The following is a 14,215-nucleotide window of genomic DNA, read 5'->3' on the forward strand; positions in this document are numbered from 1 at the left end:
TATGATGGCATTAATCATGTGGAACATGAAATATGATGGCATTAATCATGTGGAACATGAAATATGATGGCGTTAATCATGTAGAACATGACATATGATGGCATTAATCATGTGGAACATGAAATATGATGGCATTAATCATGTGGAACATGAAATATGATGGCATTAATCATGTGGAACATGAAATATGATGGCATTAATCATGTGGAACATGACATATGATGGCATTAATCATGTGGAACATGAAATATGATGGCATTAATCATGTGGAACATGAAATATGATGGCATTAATCATGTGGAACATGAAATATGATGGCATTAATCATGTGGAACATGAAATATGATGGCATTAATCATGTGGAACATGAAATATGATGGCATTAATCATGTGGAACATGAAATATGATGGCATTAATCATGTGGAACATGACATATGATGGCATTAATCATGTGGAACATGAAATATGATGGCATTAATCATGTGGAACATGAAATATGATGGCATTAATCATGTGGAACATGACATATGATGGCGTTAATCATGTGGAACATGAAATATGATGGCATTAATCATGTGGAACATGAAATATGATGGCGTTAATCATGTGGAACATGAAATATGATGGCGTTAATCATGTGGAACATGACATATGATGGCGTTAATCATGTGGAACATGAAATATGATGGCGTTAATCATGTGGAACATGACATATGATGGCATTAATCATGTGGAACATGAAATATGATGGCATTAATCATGTGGAACATGAAATATGATGGCGTTAATCATGTGGAACATGAAATATGATGGCATTAATCATGTGGAACATGAAATATGATGGCATTAATCATGTGGAACATGAAATATGATGGCATTAATCATGTGGAACATGACATATGATGGCGTTAATCATGTGGAACATGAAATATGATGGCGTTAATCATGTGGAACATGAAATATGATGGCATTAATCATGTGGAACATGAAATATGATGGCATTAATCATGTGGAACATGAAATATGATGGCGTTAATCATGTGGAACATGACATATGATGGCGTTAATCATGTGGAACATGAAATATGATGGCATTAATCATGTGGAACATGAAATATGATGGCATTAATCATGTGGAACATGAAATATGATGGCATTAATCATGTGGAACATGAAATATGATGGCGTTAATCATGTGGAACATGACATATGATGGCATTAATCATGTGGAACATGAAATATGATGGCATTAATCATGTGGAACATGAAATATGATGGCATTAATCATGTGGAACATGAAATATGATGGCGTTAATCATGTGGAACATGACATATGATGGCGTTAATCATGTGGAACATGAAATATGATGGCGTTAATCATGTGGAACATGACATATGATGGCATTAATCATGTGGAACATGAAATATGATGGCATTAATCATGTGGAACATGAAATATGATGGCATTAATCATGTGGAACATGAAATATGATGGCATTAATCATGTGGAACATGAAATATGATGGCATTAATCATGTGGAACATGAAATATGATGGCATTAATCATGTGGAACATGAAATATGATGGCATTAATCATGTGGAACATGAAATATGATGGCATTAATCATGTGGAACATGAAATATGATGGCATTAATCATGTGGAACATGAAATATGATGGTATTAATCATGTGGAACATGAAATATGATGGCATTAATCATGTGGAACATGAAATATGATGGCATTAATCATGTGGAACATGAAATATGATGGCATTAATCATGTGGAACATGAAATATGATGACATTAATCATTTGGAACATGAAATATGATGGCATTAATCATTTGGAACATGAAATATGATGGCATTAATCATGTGGAACATGAAATATGATGGCATTAATCATGTGGAACATGAAATATGATGGCATTAATCATGTGGAACATGAAATATGATGGCATTAATCATGTGGAACATGAAATATGATGGCATTAATCATGTGGAACATGAAATATGATGGCATTAATCATGTGGAACATGAAATATGATGGCATTAATCATGTGGAACATGAAATATGATGGCATTAATCATGTGGAACATGAAATATGATGGCGTTAATCATGTGGAACATGACATATGATGGCATTAATCATGTGGAACATGAAATATGATGGCATTAATCATGTGGAACATGAAATATGATGGCATTAATCATGTGGAACATGAAATATGATGGCGTTAATCATGTGGAACATGACATATGATGGCGTTAATCATGTGGAACATGAAATATGATGGCGTTAATCATGTGGAACATGACATATGATGGCATTAATCATGTGGAACATGAAATATGATGGCATTAATCATGTGGAACATGAAATATGATGGCATTAATCATGTGGAACATGAAATATGATGGCATTAATCATGTGGAACATGAAATATGATGGCATTAATCATGTGGAACATGAAATATGATGGCATTAATCATGTGGAACATGAAATATGATGGCATTAATCATGTGGAACATGAAATATGATGACATTAATCATTTGGAACATGAAATATGATGGCATTAATCATGTGGAACATGAAATATGATGGCATTAATCATGTGGAACATGAAATATGATGGCATTAATCATGTGGAACATGAAATATGATGGAAGAAAAGTATCCAAAATTTTAAGATAGCATCACGTGTCACAAAGGAAGCTTTACACACAGAACTTTCAACCCTTTAAAAACATGAGGATAAAAATGTTACCGGCTGCATTATTCGCCACACTATGAAATTGTGGAGAGCCAATTTCAGATCCATAAGGAATAGCTACGCAATTGAAAGAATTACCATCTACTTTCAACACCTAAAAGGCTATAGTCACCCAAAGAGAAACACCACAAACGCTGTTAAAATTCATAGCATTGCTCCGTGCATATGAGGAAACTCCAAAACTCAAAATGGAAGACTCCATTTCAAACAAAAAAGCTCCTCCTCCATGTGTTTTTCGTACAAGAAAAATAGTCACTTCGCAAAAAACTATGATAAGAGCAGATGAGTTAAATTCTGTAAAGAACGCACAATACCAAATTCTGCAGAAAAATACCGACTGAAGAAAACAGTTATTCATACTACAAGGTAGGAATTGTGCCGAGTATGCACGGAAGCACACAAGTGTATGAGTCGGGCCTAACTGCGGTGAAAAGCGAACCCGGGATCTTTCGATTACAAATCACATCTACTAATGAACTACACCCATCTTACCCCAAAGTGGCGATTTAGTTTCACCCAACGGCTATAAAGAAAACAAGCCAATAAGTGATCCGGTGGTTGAAATACACTGTTTTGAACATGTCTCGTGTTATTGTATTTCTTATCATGTGTGTTGATTCAACGATATTGTTGGTCGTGTGGCGTGTCGGCGGTGGTGTTCGGAATTGCGTGGACAAATTTGTTAAGAACCGTGCCGTCACTTGTGAAAACACACACACACACACACATATATATATATATATATATATATATATATATATATATATATATATATATATATATATATATATATATATATATATTCTGGTGCTCTCTCTCTCTCTCTCTCTCTCTCTCTCTCTCTCTCTCTCTCTCTCTCGTGTAGCGACAGGAATAAACCTTCAAATTATTTCTGATAATTTTGAACTTTAAGTCGATTGTGAAGCTACTACCCATATTATAAATGATGAAAAAAATTTCTTTAACTTGAGCATGACTTTTATTCAGAGGAACATAATATCGAGCTTGCTGACGGATCAAAAATAACTAATATAGCGCCAAAGAAAAGAGCCACAAAAATACCATTGCGTGATACAAATAATAAGAGACATAATATTTATTTAATTATGTTTAATTTGTACCGACATTTATGCAAAATATATTATCTGTGCAAGCCGCTGTAGGTAAAGGCTGTAGCGTTAAATTCTCACAAAACCATGCTAACCACCAAAGACGGTGTTGCATTAAAAATAAAGAAAAGGGAAAACTGTATTATCTAAACACGTGTGCAACAAATGTTGTTAACACAAAATACAACCTGAACATTTTTGGTCATTGTTATATTTCGATATTTTGAAAATGCTGTTGAAGGAATAACCATTACTGAAAAAGACATTGCAATACCACCGTGTGGAACTTGTACTCTTGTGAAAATTCAAAATGTATGATCAAGAAAACCAGACGAGAAAGCTAGATTTCCTTTAGAACTTGTACATTGTGATTTGGTTGAAGGAATAGAAATTGTTAGTATGTATGGATTCAAGTATGTCATAACATTCACTGACGACTATTCAGGTTATGTGATGACATATTAACTCGAGAAAATAAATTAACACAGTGAACGCCACAAAACAATTCTTGGCCGATAAGAAGTGATAATGGTACTGAATTCAAGAGAATTCAAATTACTTCTTGTCTAAAATAAAATCTAACACAAAACATCAGTGCCATATTCCCCAAACAAAAATCGAACTGCTGGACGAGGATGAAGAACATTATTTGAAATATCTAGATGCATGCTAATTGAGTCTCATTTAACTGACGAGCTGTAGTCATACACTTTTCTCTGTGCTACTTACATTTGAAATGGATGTAACAATCGCTGAATGAAATACCCAACTTATGAGGCATTAACAGAAAAAACAACAAATGTTGAAAATATGAACATTTTTGGCAATCACATGTTATGCCTATGTAAAAAATAAAACATGTTATGCCTATTTACAAAATAAAACATGTTATGCCTATGTACAAAATAAAACATGTCATGCCTATGTACAAAATAAAACATGTTATGCCTATGTACAAAATAAAACATGTTATGCCTATGTACAAAATAAAACATGTTATGTCTATGTACAAAATAACATATTTTATGTCTATGTACAAAATAAAACATGTTATGCCTATATACAAAATAATACATGTTATGTCTATGTACAAAATAAAATATGTCATGTCTATGTACAAAATAAAACATGTTATGCCTATGTACAAAATAAAACATGTTATGCCTATCTACAAAATAAAACATGTTATGCCTATGTACAAAATAAAACATGTTATGTCTATGTACCAAAATAAAACATTTTATGTCTATGTACAAAATAAAACATGTTATGTCTATGTACAAAATAAAATATGTTATGTCTATGTACAAAATAAAATATGTTATGCCCATCTACAAAAAAACATGTTATGCCTATCTACAAAATAAAATAGGTTATGCCTATGTACAAAATAAAATATGTTATGCCTATGTACAAAATAAAACATGTTATGCCGATGTACAAAATAAAACATGTTATGCCTATGTACAAAATAAAACATGTTATGTCTATGTACAAAATAAAACATGTTATGTCTATGTACAAAATAAAACATGTTATGTCTATGTACAAAATAAAATGTGTTATGCCTATGTACAAAATAAAACATGTTATGTCTATGTACAAAATAAAATATGTTATGTCTATGTACAAAATAAAATATGTTATGCCTATGTACAAAATAAAACATGTTATGCCTATGTACAAAATAAAACATGTTATGCCTATGTACAAAATAAAACATGTTATGCCTATGTACAAAATAAAACATGTTATGTCTATGTACAAAATAAAACATGCTATGCCTATGTACAAAATAAAACATGTTATGCCTATGTACAAAATAAAACATGTTATGCCTATGTACAAAATAAAACATGTTATGTCTATGTACAAAATAAAACATGTTATGCCTATGTACAAAATAAAACATGTTATGCCTATGTACAAAATAAAACATGTTATGCCTATGTACAAAATAAAACATGTTATGCCTATGTACAAAATAAAATATGTTATGTCTATGTACAAAATAAAACATGTTATGCCTATGTACAAAATAAAACATGTTATGCCTTGTGTAAAAAATAAAACATGTTATGCCTATGTACAAAATAGAACATGTTATGTCTATGTACAAAATAAAACATGTTATGCCTATGTACAAAATAAAACTTGTTATGCCTATGTACAAAATAAAACATGTTATGCCTATGTACAAAATAAAACATGTTATGTCTATGTACAAAATAAAACATGTTATGCCTATGTACAAAATGAAATATGTTATGTCTATGTACAAAATAAAATATGTTATGTCTATGTACAAAATAAAACATGTTATGCCTATGTACAAAATAAAACATGTTATGCCTATGTACAAAATAAAACATGTTATGTCTATGTACAAAATAAAACATGTTATGCCTATGTACAAAATAAAACATGTTATGCCTATGTACAAAATAAAACATGTTATGCTTATGTACAAAATAAAACATGTTATGTCTATGTACAAAATAAAACATGTTATGCCTATGTACAAAATAAAACATGTTATGCCTATGTACAAAATAAAACATGTTATGCCTATGTACAAAATAAAACATGTTATGCCTATGTACAAAATAAAATATGTTATGTCTATGTACAAAATAAAACATGTTATGTCTATGTACAAAATAAAACATATTATGCCTATGTACAAAATAAAATATGCTATCCCTATATACAAAATAAAACATGTTATGCCTATGTACAAAATAAAACATGTTATGCCTATGTACAAAATAAAACATGTTATGCCTATGTACAAAATAAAACATGTTATGTCTATGTACAAAATAAAACATGTTATGCCTATGTACAAAATGAAATATGTTATGTCTATGTACAAAATAAAATATGTTATGTCTATGTACAAAATAAAATATGTTATGTCTATGTACAAAATAAAACATGTTATGCCTATGTACAAAATAAAATATGCTATCCCTATATACAAAATAAAACATGTTATGCCTATGTACAAAATAAAACATGTTATGCCTATGTACAAAATAAAATATGTTATGCCTATGTACAAAATAAAATATGTTATGTCTATGTACAAAATAAAATATGTTATGTCTATGTACAAAATAACACATGTTATGCCTATGTACAAAATAAAATATGTTATGCCTATCTACAAAATAAAACACGTTATGCCTATGTACAAAATAAAACATATTATGCCTATGTACGAAATAAAACATGTTATGCCTATGTACAAAATAAAACATGTTATGTCTATGTACAAAATAAAACATGTTATGTCTATGTACAAAATAATACATGTTATGCCTATCTACAAAATAAAACATGTTATGCCTATCTACAAAATAAAATATGTTATGCCTATGTACAAAATAAAATATGTTATGTCTATGTACAAAATAAAATATGTTATGTCTATGTACAAAATAACACATGTTATGCCTATGTACAAAATAAAATATGTTATGCCTATCTACAAAATAAAACACGTTATGCCTATGTACAAAATAAAACATATTATGCCTATGTACAAAATAAAACATGTTATGTCTATGTACAAAATAAAACATGTTATGTCTATGTACAAAATAAAACATGTTATGTCTATCTACAAAATAAACATGTTATGCCTATGTACAAAATAAAACATGTTATGCCTATGTACAAAATAAAACATGTTATGTCTATGTACAAAATAAAACATGTTATGCCTATCTACAAAATAAAACATGTTATGCCTATGTACAAAATAAAACATGTTATGTCTATGTACAAAATAAAACATGTTATGCCTATCTACAAAAAAAAACATGTTATGCCTATGTACAAAATAAAATATGTTATGCCTATGTACAAAATAAAATATGTTATGTCTATGTACAAAATAAAACATGTTCTCTCTATGTACAAAATAAAACATGTTATGCCTATGTACAAAATAAAACATGTAATGCCTATGTACAAATTAAAACATGTTATGTCTCTGTACAAAATAAAATACGTTATGCCTATCTACAAAATAAAACATGTTATGCCTATCTACAAAATAAAACATGTTATGCTTATCTACAAAATAAAACATGTTATGCCTATGTACAAAATAAAACATGTTATGCCTATGTACAAAATAAAATATGCTATGCCTATATACAAAATAAAACATGTTATGCCTATGTACAAAATAAAACATGTTATGCCTATGTACAAAATAGAACATGTTATGCCTATCTACAAAATAAAATATGTTATGCCTATCTACAAAATAAAACACGTTATGTCTATGTACAAAATAAAACATGTTATGCCTATGTACAAAATAAAACATGTTATGCCTATGTACAAAATAAAACATGTTATGTCTATGTACAAAATAAAACATGTTATGCCTATCTACAAAATAAAACATGTTATGCCTATGTACAAAATAAAACATGTTATGCCTATGTACAAAATAAAACATGTTATGTCTATGTACAAAATACAATATGTTATGCCTATCTACAAAATAAAACATGTTATGCCTATGTACAAAATAAAACATGTTATGCCTATGTACAAAATAAAACATGTTATGCCTGTGTACAAAATAAAACATGTTATGTCTATGTACAAAATAAAATATGTTATGTCTATGTACAAAATAAAATATGTTATGTCTATGTACAAAATAAAATATGTTATGTCTATGTACAAAATAAAACATGTTCTGTCTATGTACAAAATAAAACATGTTATGTTTATGTACAAAATAAAATATGTTATGTCTATGTACAAAATAAAATATGTTATGTCTATGTACAAAATAAAATATGTTATGTCTATGTACAAAATAAAACATGTTATGCCTAAGTACAAAATAAAACATGTTATGCCTATGTACAAAATAAAACATGTTATGTCTATGTACAAAATAAAATATGTTATGTCTATGTACAAAATAAAATATGTTATGTCTATGTACAAAATAAAATATGTTATGTCTATGTACAAAATAAAACATGTTCTGTCTATGTACAAAATAAAACATGTTATGTCTATGTACAAAATAAAACATGTTATGTCTATGTACAAAATAAAACATGTTATGCCTAAGTACAAAATAAAACATGTTATGTCTATGTACAAAATAAAATATGTTATGTCTATGTACAAAATAAAATATGTTATGTCTATGTACAAAATAAAATATGTTACGGTTAGTGACTTTCACAGATAAATTTGACAATGCAAAGGAGACCACTCAGGATATCCCGGATCAAAATGAATATATATTAATAACTCCAATTTTTATCCCATTAGTAATCCTAAACCAATTTAGTGAACATGAAATCGACGAGGATAGAACAAATGAATTTCTATCTGATTCCTATTAGAAAGATATTAATAATAGCAACAGTAAACTTACAAACCAGATTACCACTGCGAGTAACAGGACAAATGACCGTTAGGAAAACAGAAATCAAAGGTACCCACTAAGACAAAAAAATCCCACTTATTTAAAAGATTATGTCACAGAGAATGACATAAGTGATGAAGAAGGTATGAATTCCTGTGAAACAAAAATTATCTCTGGGACATAATATGATTCCATAAATTCCTCGAATGCAGATAAATCAAAATTGGCAATGGAGAAAGAGATGGATTCCTTAAAAGAATACAATACATTTACTCTGACAATTCTCCTTGAAAACAATAACAAAAAAAAAAAAAACACCACAAAAATTACCATTATTCGAATCCTAATGCAACTTCCTGTGCAGTATGGATTGATAATCTACCGAATGGATGTCAAATCAGCATACCTAAACGCCAAAATTGTCTGTGATATTTATACCAAACACCTGAAGGATACGCTACTCCAGGCAAGAAAAAACTCATTTGGAAATTAAATAAGTCACTCTATGGACTAAAACAGTGGTAAAAATTGGAACAACTTAAGAAGTTCTATAAAAAAAATTTAAACCAAAGCATTATTGACCCATGTATGTTTGTGGAAGTTGATGATGATAAAATAATTATTATTATAGTATGGGTTGATGATAACTTGATTACCACAAATAACTTAGGCACAGTAACAGACTTCAAGACCCTTCTCAAGCAAAAGTTTGACATGAAAGACTTAGGTTTAGATCTCATAAATTATTGGTTTAGACTTCATAATCAAACCGAATAAAATACAAATAAACCAAAAGGCATATGCTGAGGAAGTACTGGAAAAGTTTGCTATGCTAGACTGCAAGCCCTGTGAACAGAAATTATTTTTTCAAAAGAAGCAACTGCCTCTGATTCTACAAAGTACAGGATGACTATTGGAAGCTTAGTTCATCTATCTACCTGTACCAGACCTGATATTTCATGAGTCATAAATTACCACAATATAATCAGAACCCCACAACTGAACACTGGAATGCAATGAAACATGTATGCAGATATTTAAAACGAACTTTAGATTTTTGTTTATCTTTCAAGAAATGTGAAAATGGCCGTAAGTTAACAGTATTTACTGATGCTGATTGGGGAAGCTCTGAAGACAGGAAAAGCACATCTGGATATTGTTTCTCTCTAAATGAACAAGGGCCCGTTATTGACTGGAAAAGTAATAAGCAGCCTACAGTAGCTTTATCTACATATGAGGCTGATTTTACAGCAATGACACCACCTATACAAGAAGGTCAGTACTTCACCCAGTTGATAAACGGATAATAAAAAGGAATTGAATCAAGCAATGATATAATCGGACAATCAAAGTGCTGTCTGCATAGCAAAGAATTCCATCACAAGTCAGCAGGTAAAGCACATAGTCATAAAGTACCATTATATAAGGGACAAGAGAAATGATGGTACAATTCAATTGAACTATATGCCAACGGATAAAAATACAGCAGACTGCTTTACAAAGTCCCTGGCAAGGACCTGCCTAGATTACATAAAAAAGAAACCATCAGGATGTAAAGTTTAAGGAGAGGTGCTAAAAATAAACCTTTGACATCCTGAGTGATATCCACTTATTTGGAACTCTCTTCGTTTTGGGGTCTTATTCCTTCTCTTTTTGGTTAACTCTAAAAAAAATAAAGACGTGAAAAACCTATCTCCCATTGTATGGACTTTCCTTAATAGTTTGACCGCCACTTATACACACACACACACACACACACACACACACACACACACACACACACACACACACACACACATATGACTAATTCGTTTAACCACATAAATTAATATATGAAAATCAATCCTGGTTTGAGGTAGTTGCCTGTCTAGCCGCACTGATGAGCTGTGAAACAGCGAAACAGTACTTTATGTTGATGACTATATATATATATATATATATATATATATATAACTACTTCATTTACTCACATAAATTAATATACGAAAGTATATATTTATGCGTAAACTTTAAGTATTTACTTCAAAAGTGCTCAATACGTACGTAGAGCTAGTTAGTAATTTATAAAATATATATGGCGATTAAGCTACAATGAATATTCGGCGTTTCGTCCACTCTAGGATTCCTCCGGCTTATGCGCATAAGCCTGAGGAATCCTAGAGTGGATGAAACGCCGAATATTCAGTGTAGCTTAATCGCCATATATATTTTATAAATTATTATATATATATATATATATATATATATATATATATATATATATATATATATATATATATATATATATATATTCAAACATGTTTAGTCGAACAAACATGTACTAATTACAATAAAAAACATGAAAACCTACCGTAAGTTTCAAGAATAAATATGTTTTCTATTTTTTCACTTTTCACTAAATACAAACTTGGTACGGGCAAAAATGGTGCAATAAAGATGGGGGGGGGGACAAAGTTTTGAAAGTCGATTTATATTTTTTGTAGGTTTCCGACTACTTTTTGATTATATTTGAAAGATTAAAGGAAAAAAAAGTTATGAAAAATGTTTTCATAGCGAGCTAACCAATTCAGCTAACTTTTGAAGTTAAATAAATTCATTGTAAAAATCCTTTGAAAGATAAATATTAGTTTTCTGGATCTATTTAAAAAATAATTAGTATAGTCCTAAGATATTGAATTAAATAAAAAAACAAACACCTTGTTTGTACAAAAAAATAGCTTAATTAGCCCCCAAAAGCAACAGATTCTCGCTTTGTTCAACCAAAAAAAAACCCCAAAGTCCTCATCACATGGATTATACGGAAGTCCAAAATATCAGACAGTCGAAAGGCTTTCTGAAAATGATGTCAGGTAGTTAGGGGGTGTTGTTTTTTTTCTCCCAGCTGTGCATCCGTACATTTCTATCATGAACGTTTGTCTAATTTTTACCACTTTTTTATTTAATTATTTTTCTATGTTCCTACTTTTAAATTAAAAAAAAGTTTTATTTTTCAAGATTATACAAAAAAATTATGTTACACCAAAAGTTTCACATTTTTGTAAGCAAGGAAAATATTAGAATCGTATATATGCGAAATTATGCAAAACCTCTAATTCGAAAAAGAAAAGCAGAAATTTTTTGCAATTATATATATATTTTTTTTGTGTGTGAAAATATTAAACAATGATAATATTGATAGTTCGAGAAATTAATTTTTCTTCGAGTTATATCGAATTCGTTAATACGGACTTTAGGGGTTTTTTTCATAATGTTCCTGTAATAATATTTTTTTTAACTGTTACAATTTACAATGCTTTAGTTTCATGAAAAACAGAAAACCATAAACTTTAGTAAAAGTATTTTTTGTTTAAACAAAATAATACATTTCCATTAAGATGTAAGTAAAAATAATGGGTTTCTTATATTTCGTGATCATTATTTGATAAATATTGAAAATTTCATTAAAATTGGTTAATTTCCTGATTTTTGGTGAATTTTTAATTAAAGGAAAGGGTCAAAATGTTCATACATTTTGAGCATCGGCATTCATTTTGCACGTACTTAATAGAAACATTTGTTTTCCTTTCAAGAGAATTTTAAGGAAAACATTTGAATTGTTTTGTAAGTTTTTCATGTAAGTTGTTAGAAAATTTCTTTTTGTTTATGTTTTTTTTTTCAAGAAACGTAAGAATTTTTATGAAAAAAATTTACATTTTTTTTATGGTTAGGGTTAAACTGATAAAGTTTATCCATGACTATAAACTAATATTTGTTTAGTATTAGTGTTTGGAGATGGGGTTTAGGGTTAGGGTTAAACTGATGAAATTTGTGCATGATTAAAAACTAATTTTTACTTCCAATTTATTAAAAATCGTCTGCTTCGATTTTTATTGGCTAAGCGCGTTTGTTATTGCCTTTTCTTTGGCTGATCTACGCGGCATATTTCGTGGTTTACGTCAGCTGCCGGTCGATCCCAAGCTAACATTTATGGAAATCCAGTACACAAAGTAGAAAAGTACCATAAAAATAAATTAATGTTCGTAAGTAATATTTTTATATTTGAAAGCATCAGATATCACATTTTTGCTAGAGATTATGCAAAGAGATAACTTAGTATAAAACATTCAGGAAAATGAAAAACATAAGTTAAAAAATATATAAAATAAATAAACAATAAAAATAACACCATACCAAGTCGAGACTTTTAATATATTCTCCTCGACTATTCAAATGACATTTACCATCATTTGGTTTCACGATTCCGAGTAACTGAAAAAGAAAAAAATTGAAAAGATTTTGAAAAGTTCAAATTTTCAAATATGTTGATTTTACAGAAAAGCGAAAATGTTGCTCCCTAATTTTAAGGTTTTAACACATTAATTTTACATAAACATTCAGAATTAATATTTTGTTTATTATGAACCTCTTTAATAATCATACAGGTTTCATTATATTTACATCTGGGAAACTAATCTATGCAACCATTAGGTTGCATAGATTAGTTGGTTGTATATATATACTAGACTACCCGTGACCCGTTGGGTCAGTATGTTATATTAGCTATGTAATTCATGTATGAGCGTAACACTTGTGATGTAAAGAAAATAGTTTTTTGTGACATAACAGAAACATTTCTATGAAAGTATGTTAAAATGATTGGTTGGTTGGTTTGTTTTGTTTTATGGCATATCAACCCTTTTCGGGTTATTTAATGCCGAATCCAAAGATTTTCAAGAAAAATTTTTTTAATAGAATATATTTGTTGTTTTCACGTCGGTTTCTATTTAACCCATAGTTGGGACCCTAACAGGTACTACCACTCCGGGTCAGAGTGGACCTGGGAGCAATGGTAATTAGAGGGTGGCTCCACACTCCCCAAAGCCCACAAGCTGGGGCCTCACCACTGGATATAGTTTAAGGTCATATCCAGGAC

General features: G+C 29.7%; 1 protein-coding gene across 1 annotated transcript in view; it reads right to left on the reverse strand.

Moving 5' to 3' along the window:
• Positions 1 to 14,215, reverse strand: part of LOC145247349 (integrin beta-1-B-like) — a 256,575-nt gene that overhangs the window by 78,794 nt on the left and 163,566 nt on the right. The window contains exon 12 of the mRNA XM_080109024.1: positions 13,474 to 13,551. Coding sequence (XP_079965150.1) covers positions 13,474 to 13,551 — 78 coding nt within the window. The remainder of the gene's footprint in view (positions 1 to 13,473; positions 13,552 to 14,215) is intronic.

Source organism: Euprymna scolopes, chromosome 25 (assembly GCF_053919585.1).
Source record: "Euprymna scolopes isolate OS-2025 chromosome 25, ASM5391958v1, whole genome shotgun sequence".
In the NCBI taxonomy this organism is placed as follows: domain Eukaryota; kingdom Metazoa; phylum Mollusca; class Cephalopoda; order Sepiida; family Sepiolidae; genus Euprymna; species Euprymna scolopes.